This window comes from Schistocerca piceifrons, chromosome 7 (genome assembly GCF_021461385.2).
Source record: "Schistocerca piceifrons isolate TAMUIC-IGC-003096 chromosome 7, iqSchPice1.1, whole genome shotgun sequence".
NCBI lineage: Eukaryota > Metazoa > Arthropoda > Insecta > Orthoptera > Acrididae > Schistocerca > Schistocerca piceifrons.
Window position 1 is genome coordinate 333,056,925 of NC_060144.1, and position 20,680 is coordinate 333,077,604.

Genomic DNA, 20,680 nt, shown 5'->3' on the forward strand with positions numbered 1-20,680 from the left:
TTATCTTGCTATGAATTGTGTCAGTTGCTCCTTAAATTTTTGTTAAAAAATACTACAATCTCAAATGGTTTTTGTGAAAAGGGCACAGTTCATCCCCTTTACTGTTACTCTCTATTCCATACTTGGTTTTCTCTCTGGTGGCATTTTCAGTGACAAGAAATTAAGGTCCAGTCTTCCATCCTTCCTTTCTTTTAGCTGTCATAAGCCTAAAGCTGATTTGAATGCTACAATACTTCTCTGAGCATGCTCCCAACCGGTAGTGGCATGGCCTTGCCTTCCTTCAACTTCAGAATTTGCTCATGTAATATAGGCTCTTCTAATACTGTCCTCAGTTCACCCTCAAGCAGGTGCAGGTAGTACAGGGTACCAACCAGGTCGCCCTACAGCATGCAGAGTGTGAATGCATGAGACTCTTGCCCCCCGCCCCCCTCCCCCCGAGCTCTGCCAGTGCTGAAGTATTATACAGTCTACAGTGTGGCTGCTTAACTGCCTGCGTGTCGGCTGTTCATCCACAGCTGTCCACCGCTGCCCAAGGATGCCCTGCTGCCCACTGGGAAAAGGGGGGGGGGGGGCTGCAAGCAGAAACAGCCTGATCTATTGAGTTACAGTAGCATCTAAGGCCTAACTTACAATTTGTAAATGTAGCAAATTAAACTTACATACATTTTTTGTTGTGGGATCTAATGTTATTGATGTCATGGCCAAGAGTAATTTTCTGCAGTGTCCTATGACTACCACAAGTGCTTGTATTAGCTTAACTGTGTGCTTTGGTGTTTTAGTTCGTACACTTTTCACCTATTAACTCCAACCCCCCTTACTTTGCTGACCCAGTCCAATTTTCTTGTATGTTATTTTGTTTCACGGAATTATTGGTATCATTCTTTCCATGTGCTACATTTCTTACATGCTTCATTTGTGTTTGGTTCTACAGTTTGTTTCCTGATTTACAAATCTTGCGATTTTATGTGTTGATCTTGTAGAATATTATTTTTGGCCCACTTGTAATTATTTCTTGATGTTTTGCTTTGAAATTTAGTATACAATTTATATGGTTTTTCTGAGAAAGTATTTATAACTGTGGAGTGCTTTGTAATTATGATATAATGCAGAACATGTCATATATTTAACTCCTGTGTTTTTGTGCTATTGCAAATGAGTCTTTGAGTTACTGGCATTCAGTTACTTTACAGGAAAAACAAATCCTTCAGACCACGAGAACGCAGTAAGAAAGGCCTCAAGAACCTGCAAACAGTAAAGACACTTGCAGGACGAACACAAGCTCAGAACTTAGGTGGCCATCCACAGACTCAACAACAACAACAAGCACCAGGAAAAGCTCGAAAACAGCCACAGACAGTTACTGCACAGTTTCAGCAGTCACTACACAGTCTTATGGATACACTCAACCATGCTAATCCATTTTTCATTCGGTGCATTAAGAGTAATGCTGATAAGGTTGGTGTCTGTGTAAATTGTGTTTGTCACTCACCACATAGAGTTGGTGTTAGTCAGCAGGCAGACAGTTTAAACGTTAACTGTTAGATTTTATTAGCTATTGGACGAAATATTTCATCATGTCTGTGTGCTGACCAATATGTCCTCTGTGTGGTGAGTAGTAATTTATGCTTTTATTCCGTCCTGGATTTTTGATTCTTAAAACTTAAGTGTGTTTAGAAATAAGCATTGAAAGACCACATTGCCAGTCATCTTTAAGAAAGTGTTTGGAGTGACATATGTACATAAACGGTTTTCTGTGTGACAAGCGAGGAATGCACAGTATGAGAAACGAGATGAGAAGTGAACGTAGAAGAATATATATATCTGGAATGATAGAGATAGCAATGTATGTTTGAATGTCATGGTTGACCACAAAAAAGATCTTTACCAATCGAGGTAAAGCCGTGGTGAGCACACTGGACTTGCATTCGGGAGGACAATGGTTCGAATCCATATCCAGCCATCCAGATTTCCTTCCCCGTCCTTGAAACATATGCTCTGCCTCAAGCCCTAATCTTCCTTCCTTGTAAAACTCTCATTCTTTATATAAAGTAAATAATGTTGCGCATTTTGTTAAAATCTGTGGAACCATACTCACTGTCTTTTCATGGACGTAGGATTTCCTTTTGTGTCCTCTTCTGTCCTTCCCCTACAAAAGTTGTAGTTTTATGTCATAGGTGCATGCTAATTTAATGTGGTTACATATAAAAGGAATGTAACAGAAATTAGGATAGTGTAACAGTGTGAAAAATGTGTACAGGTTGTGATGGCCTTACTTTTTCTTGACTGAATACTCATGTTCATCCTCAAGTTCATTGCTGCATATGTATGACATAGCGTTCTTTCTACAATTTTGTCTTTCACATCATGTTCTTCCCTCACAAGATTTCTGTCTCTAAAATATCTCTCTCTTTACACTTCTTTTCTCCACAGCCATTCGCTCAATATGTAAGTTAAGGAAATTTTTCTAGAATTTTCATTTCAACTTTTCGATCTGCCTAAATATTATGTAATTCACCTGTTTTTCATAAGAATAATTCCAAACCACTCCACTCTGGTCTGGTCATCCTGATTTTGATTTATATGGTTTTTTGAAGCTGCACAACAGTCACTTAAATAAAACCACTGCTGATTGCATCAGATCTGGGCAGATGTCTCATTTAGGAACTTCAAGTTTTATTGTGGGTGTCAAGGAGTAGTAGTATAAAAGAAATGGAAATTTTATCTCAATTTGACGTGAACATCCGGATTCCATCAAAAATGTTGTTTTGTATTTAATCATAAACTTTTTTGTCACAGACAATATTATTATTGTTACTATTTAGTGATAAAATAGACATCAATAAACACAATAATTGAGGTCACTGTGCTACAATTTGTCTTTTATTCCCAAGTGCCTAGGACTACACGATCTATCAGCAGATCCCATCCACATGGCTCTTTTAGTTGGCAAATGGATATTGCTGTGATATCATTTGCCTATTGATAACTTTCCACAAGGCCTCCAGTAGCCCAAGAACCATTTGGACCACTTTTACTTGTTTCAAGTCTTCATGTCTTTTAATTTGTTCCAACTGTTTTTATTGTTATTGATACTACTACTTCTACTACTACTACTACTACTACTATTATTATTATTATTATTATTATTATTATTATTATTATTATTATTATCATCATCATCAGCTTCATTATCATTGTTGACTTACTTTAGCTCCTTTTTATAGATTCCAAATAAATTTGATAATGAGACAGTGCAAAGACAGCTGAGGTATACGGGCATGCTGGAAACAGTGCGCATCAGGCAAGCTGGTTACAATGTGAGGCTGACATACGATGAATTCATACAACTTTATCGGATTTTGCTACCAAAGGGATTACTCAGGTAAGATATTAAGTTTGCTTCTTATAGTACTTGAGTGAACATTATCACTTTGACATTTTGGACTGCAGAGAGAGTTCCACATACACTATGTGATCAAAAGTATCCGGACACCCCCAAAAACATATGTTTGTCATATTAGGTGCATTGTGCTGCCACCTATTGCCAGGCACTGTATAACAGCGACCTCAGTACTTATTGGACATTGTGAAAGAACAGAACTGGGCGCTCTGCAGAACTCACAGTCTTCGAATGTGGTCAGGTGATTGGGTGTCACTTGTGTAATACGTCAGTACACGAGATTTCCACACTCCTAAATATCCTATGTCCACTATTTCTGATGTGATAGTGGAGTGGAAACGTGAAGGGACACTACAGCACAAAAGTGTACAGGCCGACCTCGTCTGTTGACTGACAGAGACCGCCGACAGCTGAAGAGGGTCGTAATGTGTAATAGGCAGACATCTATCCAGACCATCACACAGGAATTCCAAACTGCATCAGGATCCACTGCACGTACTATGGGGAAGTGAGAAAACTTGGATTTCATGATCGAGCAGCTGCGTATAAGCCACACATCATGCCAAATGATGCCTCGCTTGGTGTAAGGAGCGTAAACATTGGATGATTGAACAGTGAAAAAACATTGTGTGGAGTGATGAATCACAGTACATAATGTGGTGATCCGATGGCAGGGTATGGGTATGATGAATGTCTGGTGTACATCATCTGCCAGTGTGTGTAGTGCCAACAGTAAAATTCAGAGGCAGTGGTGTTATTGTGTGGTTGTGATTTTCATGGAGGGGGTTTGCACCCCTTGTTGTTTTGCATGGCACTATCACAGTGAAAGCCTACATTGATGTTTTAAGCACCATCTTGCTTCCCACTGTTGAAAAGCTATTTGGGGATGGCAGTAGCACCTTTCAACACGTTCGAACATCTGTTCTTAATGCATGGCCTGTGGCGGAGTAGTTACACGATAATAACATCCCTGTAATGGACTAGCCTGCACAGAGTCCTGATGTGGATCCTATAGAACACCTTTGGGATGTTTTGGAACACCAATTTCGTGCCAGGCCTCACCAACTGACATCGATACCTCTCCTCAGTGCAGCACTCCGCGAAGAATGGGCTGCCATTCCCCCTTCTACCACCTGATTGAATGTATGCCTGTGAGAGTGTAAGCTGTCATCAAGGCTAAGGGTGGGCCAACACCATATTGAATTCCAGCATTACTGATGGAGGACACCATAAACTTGTTGGATTGCGCCATAAACTTGTAAGTCATCTTCAGTCAGGTGTCCAGATACTTTTGATCACATAGTGTAGCTCTAAGAAAAAAGGAAGAAGGCTACATTTGGCCTAAAATATTTTTTTTTCATCTTACTGATGTACAAACCGTGCCTATTGATGAATGTAACATGGTTCAAAGATAGTTCCAGAATGTAGGGGACGGAAGTGTCCATCACCACAAATGGAACAGTTGGCGTGGAGGTCCTGTGCCTGTGATAAACTCCTGACTATATGTCATGTTATGACCACCTTTCCTTTTCTCTGGTACTTTTCCAGTGCCCTGTCTAAGACACATACATCTAGAAGGTACAAGATTTGTCTTCAGTTATTTATTGTTTCAATCACGGCTGTTGAGTTCTCTCTCAGATCCTGTAATTCTTGATGAAGGTTTCTTAATAACCCTATTATCCAAACATTATTTGTATTTTATTCTGCAATGGAAACTCCAGGTAGGAATATCAACAATGCGGGAAAAGATATAGAGCTACTTACCGTAACAATGACACTATAAGTTGCAGACAGGCACAATTAAAAAGACACTTATACTTAAGGTTTTGGCCGCAGTGTGCACCAGGAAGATTAAATTCACTGCCTGACAAAAAAAGTGAAGCACCAGAAGGATGAAGGGAATGGAATGAAACTTTGTGGGTTCAGAGGGTATGTGATGATATTTCAGTGATTACAAAATGGAGTTAAATTTACAAAGAATTTCGCATTATGAGCTCATTCATTTATCAGTATGATGCTGCACCCCCTGCCTCCCTCCCCCAGGCCCAGGTTTAGAATTAGCCCTGTCTGAAACAGTCAACCAAATATATGTTTGTGACTGTAGTTTTCTGTCAAATTTGTTGATGTTGTTGTTCTACATCTACATCTATATCTATACTCTGTAGACCACAGTGAGGTGCATGGCAGAGGGTATGTCCCATTATACCAGTTATTGGGTTTCTTTGTGCTCCATTCAAGTTTGGAGCACGGAAAAAATGATTGTTTGAATGCCTCTGTGCGTGCAGGTGCAGTAATTAAAACACTCTTATCCTTACCGTCCCTATGTGAGTGTTACGTAGGGGGTTGTAGTGTATCCCTAAAGTAATCATTTGAAGCTGGTTCTTATAACTTTGTTTATAGTCTTTCTCAGGATAGTTTATGTCTGTCTCTTCAGTATCTTTGTGAAACTCTTCCATGGTTTAAACAAACCTCTGACCATTCGTGCTGCCCTTCTCGTATGGGTCACAGACGCTTGACAAGTATTCTAAAACTGATCGCACAAGTGATTTGCAAGGAATCTCTTTTGTAGGCTGCTTGCACTTCCTCAGTGTTTTATCAACAAACCAAAGTCTACTACCTGCTTTACCCACAACTGAACCTAAATGATCATTCCATTTCATATCCCAACAAAACAATACACCTAGGTGTTTGTACTAGTTGACCGATTCCAACAGTGACTCATAGATATTATATAATCTGTTCATCATAAGAATAAACCTGATGTAAACAAACACAAACACGATGATTGGTCAGAAGCTCTAGCACACGTACACTGGTGTTGTTACGCCCTTGGAAGTAGGCCCTATCTTATTACTAATTTACGTTAAATGGAACTTTTAAGATATTCAGATGTATTAACAGCCATCAACGTTTCTCTTAATCACGCTTTACCTACATAGTTTTTATTTCAAAAATCGTGTACAGTAACAGCCTATGTTGTGTTGTGTTCTGATTGTCGCGCAGTTAAGGCACAGTATAAAAATGGCTGAGGCTGCTTTCTGTTCCATAGTGAAACATGCTCGTGGAACATTGTTAAAAAGTGGCTAGAAATGGGAGGGGGGGGGGGGGAGGGAGGGAGGGAGGGCAGCACGAAAGGCAAAGGTTCCGAGTTCGAGTCTCGGTCCGGCACACAGTTTTAATCTACCAGGAAGTTTCATATCAGCGCATACTCCGCTGTAAAGTGAGTGCAATAGTTTGTGTTATATAAGTGGAATGTTGTCATATCTTGTCTTGGGTTTCAACAGTGCAGTTGAGTGCTGAATGGGTAAGATATCCTGTATTATAGATTCTAACTGGGCTTAAGCATTGGACATTCTATCTTAAGAGTTTGTGCAGGCTTTTCATATGGCACGGTGTAAAAGTCACACTGAGCGTCCCAATTTACATAAAACTGCCACACTCTGACTGTCAGAATCTACTGTCACAATCCACTGCTTGAGCAACAGAATTCTGATGGCAAGAGTTGCACTGTATGTCGTATTGGGAGGGGGGGGGGGGGGGGTAGTCGAACCAATTGTAAATGAACGCTTGGGAACACCTGGTGAGTAACCTGTTGGTACAGCGTAATGGTGGATGCACAGACCAAGGGCCACATGTGGCCCACCATTGACCTGATGGCAGCTCACCACTCACCAATCATTCTTTTAATTTTTTTCTTTTTGTTCTCATCATTCATTCCCTCCTGAAGTGGAGAGAATGGGCCCTTTTAGAACTTAGTCCTTTTGAGCCCAGTCCAGCTGACAATGCAGCAGGGAAATCCCAATTTGGAATAATAACTTGTCTCACAGTCTGACAGTTTTTAACTTGTGGCCTTATGTAATCACAGTAAGAAGTTTGCCGCCCACAGTACTAGCAAGTCTGCGTACCCTTGCGCTAATGGCAGGAAACAGTACCTCAAAAACAATTTGAGGTGATGCATCTACTGCACGAACAGGGAACTTCTCAGGCAGATAGTGGGGGTATTCTGATGTGGTGGTTGCTTACATAGCATGAAATTTGTCCCCACAGTTGTCCAGTCATGGGCATCTTTTTATTTGCATGCAACACACAGCTCACACCCTGTAACTTTAGTATGACAATACATTGTGTTGTTAATCCCAAATTGTGTCAGTAGGAGTTGAGGTTCACTACAAAGAGATGATACAGTCACATGAAATGTGTGCAGTTAGGTCAGAGCTTTGGCAGTGCTGGGTGTCATTTAAGCAGTCACTGACCAGAATGTATGACCAACACTTTCACTATGTTGTGAATCCATGCTATGATGAGTTGTCACATGCTCGTCATCTTTAGATGTTGCTCTGGATGATTCTGTGTGCTACATGTTATTAAGTAGATGTCTGTAATTCAGTTGCTCATTAGTGTGTGCGGTGAGTTGTAATTTTTAGTCATTCGATTGTTTGGATTCCACCAAGGGGCTTCCACTATTGTCTTAAACTACAATTGATGTGAATAAACAGTTCTTTATCATTGGGGCACTCATGAATACAATTTTCATCATGCCAAGGTTGTTGGGCTTTGCACTGAATGGAGTCTCAGAAACTTTATAACATTTCAGTTATACAAAACTAGGGGTGTGTGTATCTCAGTCTTCACTGTTGCCTGTAAACAGGCAATGTTGCTGACTCTCTCATCCGTTATTTTCCGTTTCCCCTGTCCAATCAGACTTTAATTTTTCCTCTCCAGTTACGTAACTGCAGTGCAACTGTACACGGACTAGAATCATTAGATGCTTCTGGCAGGAGATAGGGAACATTGACCATTACTGGCATTACTTACTATTTTTATTTGTTGGTGTGTGAGCACAGTGTTTTACGAGTGTGTCTCCATCTGGTGCACGTTGCTTTGTGCTGCTTAACACTCAGTATTTGTCCCAGTTAAAAAAAGTGTGTCAGTTTATTTGACTGTAGGATTCCAGAAACTTGCTACAGTTTTAGGTTTTTATATCTGAATTCTGGATGTTACTTGCAAGTTGCCAATCTAATGGGTTCCAGGACTAACAAAAATTTGATTTTCGATATTTCGTACAGTTATTAGCCAAATTTAAGAATTTAAATTGCAGTTTTAATATACTCATTCAGAACTATAATCTTATGTCAAAGATTTAATACAATGCGAAGCATTACATTTAGTAACTGTGTATATCTCTTGAGGCACTGTAAGTCCTGGCTTGCAAATTACACAGTCTGTATTGATCCACTGTTTGAGAATGAAAGCACTTAAAGAATTTAAACAAAATTTACACACATTTCAAACCTTTACAACTTTTTCCCGTTGACATCCACATAAAATGATGAACGAAAAAAGTTCATTGCTTACAGTACTTTCAATGTCTATGCAGTAAAACTGCAGCATCAGGCATAACATTTTAGGGTGTGTGTGTATGTGTGTGTGTGTGTGTGTGTGTGTGTGTGTGTTTACTACTAACTCTGTTCGCAACACATTTTGCAGATAGTATCCAAATACAGCATTGAATATAGCTACAAAATTATATCATTGTATGCTACAAAGTTTGGGAGGTATGATGGTATATAGATGGGATTATGATTTTTAAAGAATTTGGAGGTGGAGGTTTACTGGTATTATGATGAACGTGCAGTACCCTTTTGTAAAGGTGGCAAACACACAAGATTAATGGAGATTATAGAACACTCCTCAGTGCATTAGAAGCTATTTAAAATAAGTATTACAGTCAAAGTCCAGTTCCACCAGTAAGAAATAGAGTTTAAAAGATAAACACTGTAAACCAAACTGATATACTGAGAATGTACTTCATTGATTGAATTATAAATGGCTGATATCAACTCTGGGGTGTCTTATATGCAGGATTAATCAAAGGGAACTCCTAGTGACAAGTGCCCTCTGTGTAGTTATTCCATGGCAAATGGCATAAATGTGGTCCCAACTGCTTGGTTTGCATAGTTACATCTGGTGATGCCACTGCGATCCCAGAGACAAGTTCATCATGTGCAGTGTGTAACATATCTCTTTTTTTAATTGCAGATGGAATACAATCCTGGTGGTTGTGACACACCTGAAATGATATAGTAAAATGGTTCTTGTGTACTGTTGTTTGAGTAAAGTAACCCAAATTTCTTCTACTTTATTTTGAAATATGACATAAAAGTTTTTTTGATAGTTAAGCAGTGGCACTACACGTAATCATTTCAAGTAGCTTTTTGTCTGTCAGTCCATTTATGCAGCAAATATTTGAACTGCTTTGCTTGTACTTTAAACTTGAATAATTATCTCAGTATCTTTGGGTTAAATTTTGAAGAATAAAAAGCTAACAACAATATTGTGCAAGGTGCGCATGTCAGAAGACAGTTTTATTTGTTTCTGACATACAGAGATAACAAATTGTACTGTTTTTCTCTTAGTTTTACTTGTTAGTTCAGTATTTTAATTTTTAGTTTAAAATTTTTTTCCCTCCTTAATTACCTTGAAATGATTGAGGCTGTGGATGCAGTTCACAGGCTGATGTTCGTGATTTTCTCTACACTTTAAATCTGAATCGTGATAATTACCAACTTGGCATAAGCAAGATCTTCCTTCGAGAATCTGAAAAGGTCCGATTAGACTACAGACTGCATCAACAGATAGTGGGAAGCATAGTGACGATTCAGAGATGGGCACGGTCTGTACTGGAGCGACGACGCTTCTTGCGCGCTCGTGAAGCTGCCATCACTATACAGGTAGGCAGGCAATGTATTGTAGTCTTTATTGCGACATTTGTTTGGAAATGTGACATTCCAGTAGTATTTAGACATTTCATTTGCTTAGATTGTAATGTGCAAATTAATTGTCCTGTGTATCAAATAATATTTTACTTACAGTTCATGATTTCCTTTGTCTCACTTTAATAAAGTGAGGATCTATTTACCTTAGTTACCTTTTCAGTGTGTGTGTGTGTGTGTGTGTGTGTGTGTGTGTGTGTGTGTGTCATCTAATTCTTTTTTTTTTTTAAATGTGATAGCAAGGGAAGTGTCAGATGCTCTTTGGCAAACTGAGCACAAAGAATAAAATAGGTAAACATTGTATAGGAGTGTAAGAAGAATTTGGTATAAACAAAGAGTGATTAAATTAATCGTAAATGGGAACATTAAAATAACTGTTGAGAACTATAGATTAGTATTACTTAGCAATTTGTAACTCTTTCTTGTGATGGATCTTCTCTAATACTTCTTGTTCATTCTTTTACTCATTGTTCCACTGTAGATAGACGTCTCACCATACTATTCTTACTGTCTCACAAATTACCTTTATTAATTCCTGTCACATGTATCTCTTCTTATCAATGAGGGAGATATGTATTTCTCAAAAATTGGTAATGGTGTGACTTGTAACTGCCATAAAATGCTGCAGAACAGAACCCTCAGAGCTTCAGTAAATGCATCAAATGGAACAAGACAGATGCTTTTTGCAATCAGTTGCTTTTCTGTACTTGAAGAAGTTAGTTTTTTTATGTACAATCTCTCATTAACTTATCTCATGCCCTACAAATCTGAAGACTTGAATCCACATTTGCCGTCGTCATACTAGCCTAGCTTCTCTCAATTTTTTTCCAGTCGTAGAATATCCTCAGTTCATTTCATTTTTTCCTTCCAGACTCATTATAATGCTCTTATTTGTAAAATTATAAAGAATTTAGCAACCAGTCATGGAAACATAATTTATTTATCTTTTTGCAAAGCAGTTTTGACCGATATCAGTCATCATTGGTGCTAAAACGAATACAAGAGACAGGGCATAAGCAACAACTACCTTAACAAACGAAAAAATGACAATAAAACATAGTTACATCAGTTACAACATAAACAGATGTCTGAAATTAAAATTCAAAGTCATAACATACCATTTTTCTAACCGATACATACCATAAGTGGAAGTACTGTCCTTGGCAGATTTCTATTACGAAGTGACACATCATAGCTCAAACACTATAACAAGACAACATGAGGTGGCGCCACATTGCAATAAGCGCCCTCTATGTAAAATACAAAAGTAATGTAAAATACAAGCAATAAGGAATATACTACATTACAAAAGATTATATAGTGATGGTAATTGATAATACCAATTTAAATAATTACAAGAAGTGAAAATGCCTGAAAATTGTTTGTCAGATTATAACAAATTAAATATATACATCAAAACTACGATCGTCAAAATTGTAAGAAGAGATAAACTCGCTAAAAATATAATTCCATTCACACAAATTTAGGAATGAAACTTATTTGTCATAATGACAAAATCAAATAGTGGTATCAGTGGCCATCTGTCTTTCTACATACGAACCACAAGTGCATCAAGAGGCACATGTATGTTACTTCCAATAGATGACGCTATGTTACTGAATGCACAAATCCAAAGTTGACAGAGTTCAGGTGAAAATTACAGTACGAGATAAACAATCGTATTACTTAAATAATGCGATTAACAAAGTGTTACGCATATGAAGAGACATATATGTGGATAACGACTTTAGATCTACTATACGAACTATAGCCTCATGAACAAATGTACCATGCGCCCTTATATTTCTCATGAGTATGGTGGTAACCAGTGCAAGGATTGCCATATTACTGTCAACCACCAGCGATAAAATAGAGCTCAAAAGTCACTCACAACACAACAAGAGCAGCTCGCTCAGAATATGTAAAACCAACTCTAAACATCGAAAAACATTTACCATGTAACAACCACTTTTTTTGAATAAGAATGGCTCAGTCTAGTGGTTTTTTGGTGGTAAATATTTTTCGATGTTTAGATTTGGTTTTACATATTTTGAGCGTGCTGCTCTTGGATCGTGAGTGGCTTTTGAGCACCTATTTTATTGCCGGTGGTTGGCAGTAATATAGCAATCCTTGCATCGATTACCACCATACTCATGAGAAATATAAGAGCGCATGGTACATTTGTTCATGAGGCTGTAGTTCGCATGGTAGATCTAAAGTCGTTATTCACTTATATGGCTCTTCATATGTGTAACACTTCATTAATCGCATTATTTAAGTAATACGATTGTTTATCTCGTACTGTAATTTCATCTGAACAGTGTCAACTTTGGATTTGTGCCTCTTGATGCACTTGTGGTTCGTATGTAGAACGGCAGATTGCAATTGATACCACAATTTGGTTTAGTCATTATGACAAAATAAGTTTCATTCCTAAATTTGTGTGAATGGAATTATATTTTTAGCGAGTTTATCTCTTCTTACAATTTTGACAATCGTGGTTTTGACGTATATATTTAATTTATTATTATCTGACAAACAACTTTCAGACTTTTCACTTGTTGTAGTTGTTTAAATTAGTATTATCAATTACCATCACTATATAATTTTTTGTAATGTGATATCTTCCTTATTGCTTGTATTGTACATTACTTTTGTATTTTACATAGAGGGTACTTATTGTAACGTGGTGCCACCTCATGTAGTCTTATTATAGTGTTTGACCTATGATGTGTCACTTCGTAATAGAAATCTGCCATCTGTCATTTTTTTGTTTGTTAAAGTAGTAGTTGCTTATGCCCTGTCTCTTGTATTTGTTTTAGCACGGATGATGACCAAAATTGGTCGAAATCGATTTGCAACAAGATAAATAAATTATGTTTCTGCGACTGGTTGCTACATTCTTTATAATTTGATATTCCACTATCGCTGCAAAGAAGTGGAACCTTATGGAGCCCAACATTCAAATTTCTTATTTATGTTTAGCCTTAATTTTTTTTGTCATTCCTGTTATGCAGTGATATTACTTTTTCCCCACTTTTTGTTGTCCGCTCAACTAGAGGTCGCAACAGATCAGAAAAATGCCAATCTGAATCTGCACCACATCTGCAAGACCCTTATCTATATCGGGATCCACAGCCACAGCAGTTTAAGCTGCCACTGCTCTGATCAAAGGCTTGTTCCTTGACTGAAGTTTCATCTGGGGAAGTCAGCATTTGGCTTTAATATGAATTGAGAATTAACATATTTCAGTGACAGCTGTATCAATTTGAAAGTAATCTTTTTCATATGAGAGTGTCTCAAAACATATTTATTCCTTATTTATGTAGAAAGGTGATAAGAAGAAATTTCGTACCTGATTTTTAACATTTTACACGTGTGCCTCATAATTTAGATAATCGTATTTTAATACAAGGTGACCTGCCATGTTTTCAATGCAGTTGGCAAATAATAATAAAATACTGTCATAATTAATAAAGCAGATTTTGAAAATTTTTCCGTAAAATATTTTTGCCGCAGTGAGAAATCGAAAGAAGTCATTACACAAGTTGTTATATGTTTCATACTGTTAAATGGTAGTCACATAGTTGCTTTATGAATGCATCTGTTACCACATTGCTAAATAATTACAACATGTTACTTTTCTCACTGTAACAAACATTGCATCATGCACTTTTAAATATATTTAATACAAACATTGATAGATTCACTGATCTTATGCTGAATGTTATTTATGGCCTGTGTGAGTAACAATACAGAAGTTGGACTATGAAATGAAAATTCCAAAGAATAGCTTGTCCAAGAACAGCCTAGTACTTGCTTTATGCTTTCTGTTTGAAATGACATAAATGAGATCTATTACTGAAAAAGAAACAGATATAAGACAGCTTCTAATAGGGTGGAAAGGGAATGCACATTTGAAAGTGTGCAGAATGGAAAGAAGAGCAAGTCATCGTCTTTAGCCCCACCAGATGTTGACAATGCGTATATCATTCTACAGGGCAGTACAAAATTTGTAGTGGTACCCCATCCACGGGGAAGGGCATATGTAAGTGTAAAGTTAAATGAAATACCTTACAGCACTCCATGCTTCGTTAGAAAAGTTGATGTCTGGTGGTGAAAAAAGAAATGGGCAGGCAACCAAGGAGCATTGTCAGTAGCTTTGAATGATCAGAGATGCCAGCACAGTGGAACCTTGTGATCTGTCAACTGTATCACACCTTACATGATTGCCAACCACGTACTCGTGGTGTCAACCAGGATGTGCTTCTCAGACTACACACACACACACACACACACACACACACACACACACACACACACACACGGTAAGTTTGCAGCAATGCATAATCACTATGTGCAGGTCCCTTGGGTGCAGCTAAAATAGTCGTACCAGAAGGTAAGGATGGCAACAAACCTCCACTTTACATGTACCTTCCAAACATTCTGAGAATCCCCAGAGGCTAATTTTCAGCTAACTTTATGACAGATTGCGGCGCTGATTTGTGCAATTGTGTTCATTGGCAACAGGTAACACAATTTTATGAAAAGTGTATGCTAAGAATGATACTGTCCTTTAATTTTTAGATACAGAGCAATTATTGTGGTTATCTGCAGATAACTCACAGATATCCGCTGTCGTGTGTGTTTTTATCGACAAGATGAAAATTACTGGATGTACCTATGTAGGCCTGGCCTCTAACTCTGCCCTTTGTGTTCCACCATTTCTTTCCAACTTCTCATTGTGTGCTCTTGCATAGAATGCATTGTACCTTCTCTTACACCATCTGCCACCATTGAGAGAGATGGTGCAATTACAAGACATAGGACTCACATGCAGTAGGATGGCACTTCAAATCCCTGTACGGCCCATGTTTTCTGTGGTTTCCTTAAGTCACTTAAAGCAAAAGCTGGGATGGTTCCTTTCTAAAAGACACGGCCAATTTCCGTTCCTTATCTGAGCTTGAGCTCTAGCAATAATGATTGTATTGTTGGTGGGACATTTAACTTTAATCTTTCTACTACCTTTCCATCTAGCATGATCAAATTTGTTTTTCTCTATGTTTTCATGAATCAGTGGTTAAAATAAGCAAACTACCAGACCTGCTAGGTTTACTAAGTACATGTATTATGAGTACATTGCAAAATGGTTATCTATTTATATAGGTTTCTAAAAGCTGCTTTTCTTGGAAAATATTATGATATTGTTTCATAGGGGACTTATACATGTGAAATTGAACATACCTCAGCAACTGATAAGATACAAGCAGAGTGTGATATTTTCTTACTCTTGCAGCTGATCCTTATTGCTGTACAAGGTGTATCGTGGATTGTGCTGTAAGTTTATTGCCAACATTTCTATGTGAAGATTTCATTAATTTTACCACAGGATTTTTAATCTGATTGAGTGCTGCTAATTTTTCATTATCTTCTGTATGTTACATCCAGAATGTTCTGTGCAAAGTTAACTGTGTGGCATGTCCATCACTGATTTAATGTTTTGATTTTATGTATAACCAGACACCTACCAAGTATGCGTGTTTGTATCAAAACTGGAAATATGTGTAATCTGCTGTATAATCCTATCTACGTTGTTAATGAAAAATTATGTAAGTGTTAACACAACCTGCCGTAGATGTATCATTTACTGTCAGCCTTCATTTACTGTGACACTGAGTTCTGTTTCTTAGGGAACACAGGCAGGACATAAACCCTTTTGCAGAACTCCAATGAAAATATAACAAATTTAACAAGATTTTTCAGTGAGTAAGAAATTAACATTATTGTTAAACAATGGAAAATCCTAGATGAAATGTAACAACATGGGAGGAGGAAAGTTGCTACTCACCATATAGTGGAGATGCTGAGCTGCGATAGGCACAATACACACACACACACACACACACACACACACACACACGCAAGTGCAACTTGCACACACATCTGCAGTCTCAGAGAGCTGAAACTACACTGCGAGCAGTAGCACCAGTGCATGATGGGAGTGGCAACTGGGTGGGGGTAAGGAGGAGGCTGGGGTGGGGAGGGGGAGGGATAGTATGGTGAGAGTGGCAGATAGTGAAGTGTTGCAGTTTGGATGGTTGGTGGGAGAGAAGGTGCGGAGGGGGGAGGGGGTAAGTAGCGGAAAGGAGAGAAATAAAAATAAATAAAAATAAATTAAAAGACTGGGTGTGGCGGTGAAATGACGGCTGTGTAGTGCTGGAATGGGAACAGGGAGGGGGCTGGATGGGTGAGGACAGTGACTAACGAAGGTTGAGACCAGGAGGGTTACGAGAACGTAGGATGTATTGCAGGGAAAGTTCCCACCTGCAAAATTCAGAAATGCTGGTGTTACATAATTGTTATTTACTCTGTCAATTTTGCTGAGCGGGGAGACCTCTTCTTTTGTGTACCTCATGTCACAGGCCAAGTCCACTTGATATGCCTCATCAGGTGAATGAAGAAGCGTGCTGCCAAATAATAATTTAAGTGGGGCTACTGATAAACTTTAATAAGAAGATGCTCTGGGAAAAGTGTGAGGCTAGTGCTCAGGTGTGACCTAACCAATACTGTGGTCGGCACAGATAAAACGATAATGTGACTAGGACATTCAAAATACAGTGCATCCTATTACCATAACATGGTGTTTCATGGGACTGCTCTTCGTTTATGCACGAACTTGGTGTGTTGTGGTGCAAGTTATCCATGTGTATGCTTGATGTATACCGGTCATCAGAAGGAGCTATATGTTTAATTTTTTTGTGCTTGTAATTTTTCCTTTTCACATGTAATAGTTCTCTCTAATCTATTATTCCAGTGTTGTATCTTTTTAATTGTAATTGGCAGTACATTTTTGGCAGAATCTTTTATAGTAATTTATTTTTTCCTTAAAAAAAATCCTCTGTTGGAAAAAGCCTGAGAACTAGATATCAATTTTAAAATTTTCCCGGCGAATTGACTGTTCAAACAAATTTCGGGCTTGCAGCCGGTCATCGTTCAATACTTCGCACAATATTTCAATTGGGCACCTGCCAGTCATCTTCAGGTGAGCCGTCGCAGACTGGCGAAAACGCCCTCCGTTCCGCAGTATATAGTGTACTGTAACTATTCTGCGCATGTGTCGAAAACTTGATAGATGAACCACACTGCCTGCTGGCAGCGCCCTCGCTGGTGGAATAGCGGAACTCAGTCGCCCTCTGCGTTGCTCTTTGCCAAGGCCGTCTACACACTCTGTCGTCTTCGATTTGAGCAAATCGTGGAGATGATGGGATTCCATGCACTGTCCAGCTGGTAGCCGCTGTCACAGTTTAACAGATTTAACAGATCTGGACAGTGCATGGAATCCCATCATCTCCACGATTTGCTCAAATCGAAGACGACGGAGTGCATCGACGGCCGTGGCAAATAGCAACACAGAGGGCGACTGAGTTCCGCTATTCCACCAGGGGGGGTGCTGCCGGCGGGCAACGTGGTTCATCTATCAAGTTTTCAACGCATGTGCAGAATAGTTACAGTACACTATATACTGCGGAATGGAGGACGTTTTCGCCAGTCTGCGACGGCTCACCTGAAGATGACTGGCAGGGGCCCAGTTGAAATATCGTGCGAAGTATTGAACGACGACTGGCTGCAAGCCCGAAATTTGTTTGAACAACTAGATATCAGCTTTCCTACATCATATGTAAGAATTTTGCGTATCTTGTCAACAGATTTCAGCTATTCTTTGTGACTTAAGAGTGTTTACTGTCCAGAATTAATAGTTCAGTTATAATAATTTAAACCGTAAATATTCTGTGAACACTGCATGTAGTTCCAGCAGTATGTCAGAAACTTAAACTGTCCTCTTTGAATAATGCTTTTCATAGTTCCCAATCATCTGTATCACTGATGAGTTGTTAACAACCATTGCTATTTACAGTGAAATGTAAATTAAATATATGTACTGGATGGCAGTACTGGACAGTAGGATGGAAGGTTGGGACTGATTGATTGAGTAAAAAATTGCAACAATTTCATATATTTATTTAAAGAACCTTCAGAATTGTAACAGTTCACACTCTTAAAATTTAATTAACAAATGGAAAAAAAAGGCATCAACAAGGTTTGAAATTTTTTTAACTCTGTCTCTTCAGAGTTGAAAAGCAGCTTCACCACTGTGAAAACCATGCTTAAAACGAGAGCTTAATGGCAGTAAAACCAACAGTTGAAACAGAACTAAAGAAGATTAAGTACAGTGATAAATGACCCAGGCTAAAAACAGTCAGACATTTAGTTTAAGAAAGGTAGCTTCCCCTTTATAAACAATTTAGATGGTTCCCCGGTTGGATCCCAAATGTCTTGCTCAAATTCAGCTGCTTGTGAACAGTCACCTAGTTCCATTACACATGCAGAGCTACTACATGATATATATATAGTTTATACCAGAATTAACCCGTACTCAGATATTCACCTGAAACACTACAATAATAGGCACAACAAGATGTTAACAATATCAATTTAAGTGCTACTGCAGCATGTAGCCTGATTACGAATGGCTCGTTTTCAATGAGCTAAACAGCACAATCACTATGGCTAAGTGAAAGCAGAACATCAGCTTACAGTACGCGACCAAAGAACACTTTCATGGCACCTGATAACCATATTTACTTGCGGGTCATGCTGTAGCCTACTGTGTCCACAATGTCAGAAATCATGGTCACAGTTGCACACTCAAGACTGTGCCGGTTGGCGCATCTTTGCCTATTGATAAGTTTGTGGTGGTCTATGAGCTGCATGTGACTGGCACTGAAACCCACAGTGATTACTGTAGTAAAGTCTGTGGAGGCTTTGAGTCAGTGCCTTCAGGGAGGAAGGACATGATGGAATGTTTCTTTTCATAGAGTGTGGTAGATGGGAGCAGCTTCTGTTCTGTGCTACAGGTGGGCCGAGTCAAGGGACTGTTATATGGCAAACCTTCCACGTAATTCTGTATGGAAGGGACTTTCCTGATCTGAACTGATATCATGTGTTGCTTATTGTCAGTGTGTTTTGCCACAAACTCGTGGATGGTATAGTTGTCTTTGCCTTGAGACCCTCTAAGCAAAATTGAACCCTCTCACAGAATGGAACAGATGTTATTGGTGGTTATTAGCCTGTCTGGTTAGTGCTTATGCTGTGGTACGAGAATACAATTCACAGTGTGGTGATGTGGCAGTGGGTTATGGTGCATTTTGGGTATCAAATCATTTGCATCCAACTGTGGAGTGCGAACTATGTCATCGGACCTCATATGGATTTTTCTGTATCTTGCTGGGCAGCAGGAGCTGTATTGTGTGCTATCTCTGTTTCAGATGAACCTTGGGTATGGTATCTACCTTTTATCTGTATGTACAGTAAACAGAACGGCCTGAATAAGTAAAAGCCATTAAATGAGTGAAAATGTGCCAACCTGATGAAGAAGATGCAACTTCATGAGCCATTTCATCGATGTTTGCAAGTTACATAAATGTTTGTTTTGCATGTTGATGATACTCTTTATTATGCTTTTAAATTTAGTAATGTGTGACTTTGATTGTAGTTTTGGATTTTAGTAATGCTATTGTTGGTTTCATATTCTTGTAATGCTATTGTTGGCATAAAGTGAAAATTTTCAAATAAGACTGCAGGGGCAGCTCTTATAAAATAATAATATAGAGAGGTGTGGATATAGAATGTCTGGGGGCACATGAAAGGTTCACACTAAAATCTGTATTTGCATAATTATGAGCTGCACTAGTTTTGGAGCCATGTATGTCCTGTTAGTGTTACGGGGTTGTTGTCACTGTGAAATGTGGGATAACTTATATGTCTGTGTTACAGGACCCATGTGGTGTTGCTTTCAAATGTAAGTAGAGTTGAAGTAACATGAACTTTGTCTTTTTGCGATGGTTTATTGCTTTTAAACTGTTGTTGCCCCGGAACTGAATGGTGTTACCTTTTTTATGAAGATTTTGTTATGATGAGTTTGCGTAACATATTAATTAAATTTAAGATCAGTGTTTCTACAATCGTCACTCTGTACTCATTTTCAGAGTTTAATTTGAATAGTTGATGTCCCATGGCACAATTGGTAGCAAAGTGTGGTTATGATCCATGGACCTAAGGGTTGTGGGCCCAACACGCTTCCACAGCGCAACTCAGCTTTACCTTATCTACATAACTGGAGATCTTTCTGTTATTCCCTGCTCATGACCATATGTAGTTAAATCCTGCAAAATTCTTCATGGTAGTGTTCCCTTGCAAGGTGTGCCCCCTTGTGCTGCTTCCTGATTATATTGCTTGCAAATGTCTCATGCTCTACCAACTAACAGCCACAAATTTTGTTGTGATGATAACCAAATTGCTTCAATTTGATCCTCAATCTGTACTAACAAAACCAGCAGGTGGCTTAAGTCTGCTATTGTGTCACATGATATTACCTCTTAACCTGTTCAGAGCTGCACTAAAGGGTTAGGTAATTTATCATACATGCTTATTTGGGGTTCCACTGCAT

At 38.6% G+C, this 20,680-nt stretch overlaps 1 protein-coding gene across 1 annotated transcript in view; it reads left to right on the forward strand.

Annotated features, from left to right (window-relative positions):
• The window catches only part of LOC124804595 (unconventional myosin-IXa-like), a 348,200-nt gene that overhangs the window by 175,861 nt on the left and 151,659 nt on the right, over positions 1–20,680 (forward strand). Inside the window, exons 13-15 of the mRNA XM_047264786.1 lie at positions 1,191–1,455; positions 3,225–3,382; positions 9,906–10,131. Coding sequence (XP_047120742.1) covers positions 1,191–1,455; positions 3,225–3,382; positions 9,906–10,131 — 649 coding nt within the window. The remainder of the gene's footprint in view (positions 1–1,190; positions 1,456–3,224; positions 3,383–9,905; positions 10,132–20,680) is intronic.